A 9,915-nucleotide genomic window follows, 5' to 3' on the forward strand; every position below is an offset into this window, starting at 1 on the left:
AGTTGTCACCTTTGTTCATTTTAGCATCATTGATAATGCTGTGGGAAGTTATGCCCAAGACTACCTTTGACTGCATTTTTTTCATAGGTATGACGTATTTAACACCGTCCTGAATCTTAAAAATCTCTTTTTAGAGCTGCAAATATCTTGCTTTTTAAAAAAAAAAAATTAAATACATTTCCACTCTTGAAGAAAACCTGTATTTCTCCTTGTGCTCTAACAGACGGAAGCCATTGCTCTCTTTCTCTGGCCATCATACTAACAGACAAGAAGATTGACAAGCATGGCAGGTTTCTGCCTCTCAGCCTGGAAATGGAAGGCAAGAAAGCTGCAACTTCTGAAGCCAATTACTTAAGTTTTTTGCCTCAATCTCTCCTCACAAGAAAGGATTGAATGAAACCTTCCCAGAGCCCTCTTATCATATGGTAATTATGTACCATGCTCCACGTGTTTTTACACGCCAAGCCATCTTCACATCATTTATTTTCTTTATTTTGCAGTGCATTCTAATCTCCCCTCGCAAGAAGCGTTCTACAGGGATCCTTCTGAAGGAATAGCTTGTTTCTGTGCAGCTCAAATGTGCCAACAGGGAACATTTACTCAGAGATTCTTTGCAGTGTTTGGGTAAGACTTTGGATGCCGGTGACAAATCAAATGCATGTCTGTGGGAGTGTGAGAGGACAGCAATACAGCCAATCATGCAAAGCTGTGCTACCTTGCTGCCAAAATGAGATTCATATCAGGAGTGAAAGGCGCTTTTTTTCTTCTTCTTCTTTTTGGAAAAAGCGACACTGAATAGGACGACTACACGTACACAGAGGGAAAAAAGTGAAATTTAAAGAACACTTAATCAAGCCAAATAATTGTGATCATGATAAAATTCTGAATTGAAATATATATATAAAAAAAAGAGCAGCAAGAGGAAATGCATCGACAGGGAATAAAGGCAGACCGAAGTCTGAATTGTAAATGTCTCCTTTCCATTCAGTGCAGGTCCTTACCGGCAGGAAAAGATGTGCAAAGTTCTACAGAGTGGGAATGTTTCAGACAAAGTTGGACTTTCACTTGCAGGAAAGAAAAAAAAAGACAAAAAAAAGTCAGTCAGTATTTTTCTTACGTAGCGAAATAAATCCTTTGTTTGTGTAGAAGTGTAAATTTGTATTCACTAATCTTTAAACTGGTGAGGTTACTAAATGCTCGTGAGTGGGTTTCGTGTTAAAAGTGCCCGTCTCTTGTTTGAACCTCGCAGTTTAAAGGAAGCTCTCTGGTGTTTGCAGCTCTATAATGAGATGCTCTACCTTAAGGTCTTTGAATCTGTCAGAGGGCTTAAGTTAAAATGACCCCTTTCTCATTCTGTTTTTTTTTCATGTGTGTTTGTGTATGCGTGTGTTGGCGTGTTGTTAGAGTAGCCAGGAGGGATGCATTGGAATAACGGAGGAGGAAGAGGAGGTAGCTTTTCATCCATCTGTGTCTTCTACTATTGTAGCAAGCTGTCTCACATGTTTTGTGGGATTAGTTAGGAGAATTGTAGCTCTGCCTGAAGCAAACAGCTCGTATTCATTAGAAGTGCCAAAATTATGCACTAAATGTGGAGATTTGCTTACTGATTGGCATCTAGCATCTTAATCAAAAGTACATATGACTAAATATGTTGAGTGCTCCTGTTATTTATATATCACTGGTCTCTTCAGTAGAGAAATATTGCTAGTCCTGGTTTTGAACCACTTTTGCCTTAATTCTTTGTGGCAGAGTTTTCAATAGGGTGTTAGAAACACCACACCTCCATTCCTTCCCTTTTGCTTCATTTCAACATTAGAGCACCACATACTTGCTGCAGACTTGTCAGCGGCACATCCATGATGTGAATCTTCTGTTTGACCACATCCCAAAGCTCATCTATTGGAGGACAAAGGAGTACAGTATCATGTTCGAGAACCGAGTTCGGGATGATATGAGCCATGTGATATGCTCCATTATTGTACTGCAAGCAGCCACAAGGGTACACTGTGGCCACAGAGGGATGGACAAGGTCAGCAACAGGACTGTGATAGGCTGTTGTGTTTAAACAATTCTCAGTTGGTACAAAGGAGTCAGCGCCCTCCACATTATTGCACAGCAGAATTGATCCTGTATTTCATGTTGTTTAAGTTAGTGTGTGAATCTCTTCTTGAAATCAAGACTCATTAGACTTGCCTGTGTTTTTCCAATATTTTATTGTCCAATTTTGGTAAATCTGTGTGCATTATTGCTTCAGTAGGCAATTGATAGCTGAAAGGAGTAGCGCCAAATGTGGTCTTTTGCTATCGTGTCTCAGGTGCTTCAAAGTTTTCTATTTTTTATTTGATCTCTGATGTCACTCTAAATGCTTAGATTAATTGAGAGCAGTTATAAAGAATTGTCTTCACTGCATCCAGGTGCCTGAATACATTGGATGATGTACTGTTTGTGCTGAAAAGTAATAGTGTGTACTATATGTATACTTTTATTATTCTGATGTTGCCTTTAAAAGATATGAAATATTACAACCCCTAGTCCACAATGAATCACAACAATATTAAAACACTAAAAACATGTAGTAACAACAAGAAAATCTGTAAAAGTCTTGCAGAAAATTAAAAATATTTACCTAAAATACTTTCAAAACAAAACAAATTTCAACTATGTGCCATTGACAACAAATGGATACTAATTTGTGAACCTAAGGGGAAAAAAATAATTGTGTTTTAGACCCACAATACATGTATCTGAGCCTAATACATTTCTCTGGTTTTTGTTTTTAGATTTGTTTCAGTCAAAGCCTTTACATTGTACTTGTGAGTATTTTTCAACCCCTGACATGACACATCAAGTCAACAAAACTTCTTGCCCCACCTAGTTCATGGTTGATGCATGCTGTGTGCTCACCTGCTGCTTGACATGTACTCAACTTGGTCTTTTTTATTATTGTTTTTATTCTTGTGACTCTGCTCATCCCTCCTTGTCTGTTTTAGTGTTGACAGACCCTGTTACTCGGGATACTCTGAATATTCCTGTCAGATTCGCCTCCGAATGGCAAGGTATAAAAAAATAAAAAAAGCTTGCTATCTAACTGCCACAGTACACCCAGTATCTACTGTCACCTTGATGTTAAGTAAAAAGGATTTTATGAAGAAAGTGCACATTTTCAGTATCAGTGCTTTGCGAACCTTGTTTGTGACATTATCAAACGGGGGCAGTTATTTGATTACAGACTGACAGCCTGCAACTGTGTCTGACACGATCACTAACCTTTGTCAAACAAGTAGACAGAAATCATGTTTTTGACCTTTCTCTCAGTTCAGGCTTTTTGACAGACATTGTCAGCCCTCAGTTTTGAAACGGACAGTTTGGATCGCTGTTTTGCAATTCAGCCACACAAAGCTGTTTTTCCAACAATTTTTTTTTTCTTTTTCATCTTCCTCACTTCAATAAAACCGCCAGCTATTTCTTATGTGCTTCCACAAGTTTTTTTTTCTTTCTTTTTTATATCATTCATTTGCATCTGCTGGCCCTTCTGGTTTGATTCCACAGACTCGGCTGTGATCACACGTTTGGAAACAAAAGCAATGAAAATGTAAAAGCTCCCACCGAAATAATACGTCTCGTAGTCAGAGAACAGACAGCTTGAAAAAAATAAAGAAGCAGGTACTTGGTCTTGTCTTGCTGCTACATGATTGTTGAAGCTCATCACGGAGAACATTTGTTTACACAAATAGATGCTTCCGCATCCAGGCAGCCTAAAGGCGGAATTGTGGCATTGTGTCTAAGATGAAAGGGGCAAATTCTTTTGCCTCAGGGAATTCAAACTTGGCCCTCAGTGGGATGTTTTCCCTGTAATTAATTCAGTTTCGATGTGTCACTACTTTGGAAAACTCTACATCAACAGTAGATGGATTTGTAAAAAGCTTCCAAAAGTCTATTTGTGTGCATGGAGTTTTTGTAAATATCATCCCAAATTTGTTTCCTCTCCTGTTGCATTTTGGCTCACCCCCGTGAAGGCAGTTTTGTTTGACTTTCTTTTTGCCATCGCATCCATATTCATGTCTGCCTGGTCTTTTGTCCTGTACATTCTGATATGTGGAACACTGAAATATATTCACACATAAAAGACCAAGATGCTTCTTTGCAACACTGGCCTCAAAACGGGTAGTTTCCGCATACACTTCTCACAATCTAAGCTGCACCTCCTACAGCAAACAGGCCTCCTCAGAGCTCTGCTTTCTTTTTTTCCATTCTCCTCTCCAATTATACAGCTCCCTTTTTAGAGTCAATGTTTTTCTTTCTAACTCTGGTCATATATACTGTAGCCTAATCCATACTTAATGGTCCCTCATCGATGCACAGCAAAAGCTTAGAGGCTGTGCGGCACTGCCAAACAGAAAAACCCCCCTAAAAACTCACTTGCCACTGCTGTAGACACATGAGTTCAGTCCTCAGTGGCGGCATCCAAAAAACAGCTAGCTGTGTTCACTAATGGGAAACCAATGAGGTTTGCTTGTCTTTGTAGATTAGCTGGTCTGTGGGTGCAATGTTGGGGCAGGAGGTCAAATTCACTTCAGTGCTTTTCACAGTCGCTCACCAGCAGCTGCAAAAAGCAAAAGCGTGTGAATCAGAGTGTCAGCAGCATCGGTAGCAGAAACATTGACTGCTGAGAACTGGCTATACTATACTGCACCATAATACACTCTGAACTTTAGGTTTGAGAACCCCGGCAGAATGGCATCATAAGTGACTTACAGTCAACGGTCCATCTGTTCTATCAGTAGCTTTTTGGGATCTTATCAACAAACAAATTGCATTTATTAAATATCCTTACACTTTATAAGGAAATTAAATGGCCCTTAATGCCTGCCATTGCTTGCTTGTGACCCCAATCTGCTCTCTATTTTGAACTCTGATGTTGTTTCAGATTTTAACTTGACTTGCTTTTCTACTCAATTACTTTTCATGCTTTTGCTGAAAGAGCAAAAGCATGTGGAAATAAATGAACGAAATGAACTGAAATGTACATGCAACAAGACACTAGTACACCAAAGCAACTGGGGCAAAAGGTACACACAATTTGGGGTGGTATGGGGTGATAGCGCTGGTACACTGCCTCTCAGCCAATGACCTCTCGAGATCGGCACGAGCCACCCTGCAAGGATAATCAGGTCTAGACAATGAATGTGTGGAGTGATTCATATTTTTAGATGGTCTGTATCACAAAGTTCTATCTGGTTCAAAACAGCTCTGTGTGTGCAATTGTTAGCCAAGTGAGTATTACCTTACCTTGGCCATGTCTGAGCTCTGAATTTCCTGTACTTCTAGGTCCGTGGTCCGCAACCAACGGACCTCGGTCCGGATACGGACCCATATGCCATCCCATCCGGACCCGGAATAAATTGTTAAAATATTTGTTAATTTTGACGGGGAGAATTAATTTTAAACCGGAGCATTTATTTGTTTCCCTATCTGACACAAGTGCTTTTACCAGCACTGCACTGAGCAAGGATTGGAAGCTACAAACCAATCGCGTGCGAGTCATACTAACCACGTGGTTCAACTAGCGAATCAAATCGCCAGCTTGAACTCAGAGCGAGTTGTATGAGCAAACCGAAGCAGAGGTTTGTAGCCAGGCACAGACATCCACGCAGTGTGATATAAGGAAGAGGAGGTGAAAGGCGAGCGAAAAGCGATTGAAGCGAGAAACGCAGGGAGGTGATACAGGAAGACAGGGCGTGAATTACAGTCAGAAGAGGTGCAAACACTATGGCGCTATCTAAAAAGAGAAAAGTAGATGCCGAAAATCGAGCGTTCAACACGGAATGGACGGATGCATACATGTTCATTCTTCCACCCGCGAGCACGAAACCAGTGTGCCTCATATGCTCCGAAACCGTGGCACTTATTAAAAGTGCCAATGTCAAGCGTCACTATGAGACTAAGCACAAAGCATTTGACCAATCATACCCCCCCAAGTCCGAACTCCGGACGCAGAAAATTCGAAGTCTCACTGCCCAATATGATCAGTCCACCAGGGTATTAAGCCGTGCTTTCAGCGCACAACAAACATACACAACAAAAATATCGTTCCAAGCTCACCAATGAGCATCTGCACATGTGCATGAGAATGGCCCTGACCTCCTTCAAGCCCAGATTTAAAATGTTGGCAGGGCAAGCCAAAGCTCAATTCTCACACTGAGCAAGGGAAATTGGGGGAAGACAGATGTAAGAGAAATCTGTAAGAGAAATAGTTCAGGTGTTTGAGAGTTGTTTTGTTGAGCAGAAATATTGAGATTGTTCAAACAAAAGGAAACTGAAGCTGCTATTTTGTCTTAAGCACTTTCTTTATTTTTGAATACATAATTTAGTTATTTTTAATTTAAACTGCAGCCACACAATGTTATCCTGTGTTTCAGTGCTAATAAACTTCTTTGAAATTATTTTAACCTGTATTATTTTTTTTAACACCATGTATTCCGATATTGTCATACTGCAAATAGACGATATTGCGGACCTCTGCTTGAGGAAATTTCTTTGAACAGGACCTCCTCACAGTTTTCTTGAATACCCCTGTTCTAGGTACTTCAAGTTGGTTGCAGCTGTGTAATATGCCAGAACAGTACAATGATGGATTCCTGTTAGCTTCATGCAGTGCCTGAAGTCTTGTTGTGCTTCTGTATAATAACGATAAAGAAATACTGATGCTGAAAACCCTACACTTTCAAGGTTAAAACTCCAACTGTTTAGAGGTGAAAATAACTTGAAAATAGGTTATTTCTGGTCTGGAATACAACTCTCCATTACTTCTCCTTTATCCGACACTCTAAAGTAGTTTTTATGTATTTGTTTTGATTGTTCAATAAGGCTGTTATGTTTTTGAACTGCCTTATTGCAGAAATGTGCTATACAAATAAACTAAAGACGTTAAAGATGGAAGACTCCACGAATGGAAGGCTTATATCACTGTTACTGAAAAGAAGGGTGGTTAATTTTTTTTTTTTTCTAAATGTGAGAAATGTTTATTAGAAGGCCCATTAATTGTGCAGATAGTATAAATGTCTAGTAAAGTTGCTGTGGTGTGAAAGTGAATCAATTAAGTCTGACAGTCCACATCAACATTTCAACACTCAAGAGTTCACTCTCGAGTGTTTGTCCGGTTACTGCATGTCCCACTGACTGACCATCAGTTACAAATGCACCATTTTTAATCATTCATATGGTGGCAATGTGGGTGCCTGGTATACAGATAACATATTTGATTTGTAAACGCTACAAGAATACAGAGGCTGGCTAATTGTTAGCCACAAACTGATATGCACTGGTGAGTCCTTTTCAGGTTTTAGGAAGTGAATTGCAGTTAGTTCAAACTAATTAGTGGTTATACCTGGACTGCTACACATTTAGGAATTGTGAATTCAAACTGAGAATGAAAAGGGTTCTGGAAGGAGATTTAAGTAACTTTAACAGCCTTGTTGGTGCCAGAAACTGTTTACTTAGATTTTAATCCACCACAATTTATTGAGTTTCCAAAACAGCAAAATATCCACAGAGCTATACTAATATGGACGAAATTGCCTAAGTAATGATTCAGTATTAATTAATTACTTAAGGCATTGATAGTTTCATAATGTAACCTATTGGGCTTCAGTTGTACATGCATATATGAAGTTGTACATATAATCCATACATATTTTCTTTTTTGTGCACTCATGTCATTTCTGTCTGCACACACGTGTGTGTGTGTGTGTGTGTATGTGTGTGTGCAGGCATCACCACTGTTTTGACCATGTCCACCATCATCACTGGTGTCTCTGCCTCTATGCCACAAGTGTCTTACGTCAAAGCCGTAGACATCTACTTGTGGGCAAGCTTCCTGTTCGTCTTTTTGTCCGTCATCGAGTACGCTGCTGTCAACTATTTCACCACGGTGGAGGAGATGAAGAAGCTGAAGAATGCTAAGGTCCCATTCAATTTTCAGTTCTCCCATCACGTCTTCTTAAAGTTTTTGTAATTATTTTGATCTTCATGTTGTTCGCTCTGGTTTTCTTTCGCTGCAGATCCCCAGTAACTTCGATACCACCCAAGCCATGGCCTTTGATGGGTGTTTCCACGATAACGACATTGACCTGGTTTCTTTCCCAGAGGTCTCCATCACTCCGACTACAGACAGAAACACCCAGCCTCGAAACTCCACCATTTCTGCACCCACAGAGGGAACCAGGCTCCGTCGCAGAAACACACTGAAATACAACCTGAGCTTCATCAGGAGCAACAGTTACATGATTGACTCGTATTCTAGAGTCATCTTCCCCATGGCTTATCTGCTCTTCAACATCATTTACTGGAGTTTGTATGCTTAGGACATTTGTTAAAAAGACTTACTAAGCACCATAAATGCTGGTCTATCCTGCCATGATGACCTTTTGTTTGCACAGTGTTTGATGCAGAGCTTTAATATCGTTTATGATGTCTCAGATTCAAACAGCCGAGATCAGCTGTTATTGCTGATATTGGTATCCTTCACAAAGGTGTGTAAAAGACCTTAAAATAAATCCTTTATTGCAGAAAATAAGTCAGACTGAAACTTTTAGAAAAAATTAGGTTTTAATTCAATTAAAAATTAATTGATTATTCAGTGGAGAAATCCGCTGTGTTATTTCAAAATTCTTTAAAAATCTTTTCCTAGGGTGCCGGGGAACTTGTCTGCATCTGTAGCCACAATTTTCCGAATGTTCATACGTGTCTTCAAAAAGCGTGATTTGGAAAAAGTCTTAACCATTTCTATTTCTTTTTTTTTTGTTGTTGTTGTTATGTTTTATTTCAGAGAATAATTTGGCATGAGGCAATTTTCTTTTCTTTTTTCATGTGTTCTGACTTGTAATGTATAAAGAAGATGGTTGCCTGCATGTGCCAAGGCAGGGCAGTTTTGCTCAACAAAAAGGACATCTCATCATAGTACCGTAAATATTTGATTGACTTCATTAAATCAAGACCACATTTCAGATTAGAACAAGCCACTCAGTGGAAATTTGGGGAACTTGTGACAAGCATATATATGTACTCTTTACAAATAACCTACAGTGTTTTAAATACTGTATGTGCCAGGCTACTTTTTGGCCGATCGTTACATCAGTTTACTCTTCTTTTTTAAGTTATGCCCAAAATGACAACCACACACATTCATGCCTAAGGGCAGTTTTAGAGCAACCAAATAACCTAACATTCATGTTTTTGGAATGTGGGAGGACGCTGGAGTACCCGAAAGAGCCTGCTGTCTAAAAGACAAAAACCTTTTTGCTACAGGCAGCAAATAAAAAAAAGGCACATCTACATCACCACCAGTATTACCTGACCAATAAATGTACTTATACAAAGCATATTTTTATGGATGTTAGTCACAGTTAGACCTATAAAGGTGGGTTGTTCCAAAAACTGTGAAAAGATCCAAAATGCTCACAATAACAGACAGACAGATGGGGCTTTTCAGATGGATTCAAAACCGGAGCTTAAAGGTATTACTGCATGTTGACAGGTTGTCCTGCAAATAAAAGCATGGATTAAATGGAAAATAAAACCAGAGTCCTGAGAAACAGGCATTACAAAACAAGTCTGGAACACTTGGTTGAATGCCAAAACACAATCTGGCAAAGACTGAATCCCAAAAGCAGGTGAATGAGAGCATGAGCAGGTGAGCTCCTTTGGGGCCTCTGGTGGAGGGAAGCGGTGATGCAGGGAAAACAAGACGGCTCTGCTGCACTGCAAGAGCATGACTTATCTTACATTTCGCAATATATCACAAAACATGGAAATCGTTAGAGCTATCTTGGAGAAGTGAATTATGCTTCGGGTTACTAACCAGTTAAACCACAAAGATGGCATTTTAAAGTAGCTAATGAAATAGATGAATAATAT

At 39.5% G+C, this 9,915-nt stretch overlaps 1 protein-coding gene across 1 annotated transcript; it reads left to right on the top strand.

Moving 5' to 3' along the window:
* Positions 1 to 7,747: 7,747 nt before the first annotated feature.
* On the top strand, positions 7,748 to 8,667 carry LOC116727866 (gamma-aminobutyric acid receptor subunit rho-3-like). The gene is made up of 2 exons (XM_032575523.1): positions 7,748 to 7,963; positions 8,061 to 8,667. Exons 1-2 carry the CDS (start codon positions 7,790 to 7,792, stop codon positions 8,361 to 8,363), a joined length of 477 nt encoding a protein of 158 aa, XP_032431414.1. The 5' UTR covers positions 7,748 to 7,789; the 3' UTR covers positions 8,364 to 8,667.
* The last annotated feature ends 1,248 nt before the right edge of the window (positions 8,668 to 9,915 follow it).

Source organism: Xiphophorus hellerii, chromosome 11, assembly GCF_003331165.1.
Source record: "Xiphophorus hellerii strain 12219 chromosome 11, Xiphophorus_hellerii-4.1, whole genome shotgun sequence".
Classification (NCBI taxonomy): Eukaryota; Metazoa; Chordata; class Actinopteri; order Cyprinodontiformes; family Poeciliidae; genus Xiphophorus; species Xiphophorus hellerii.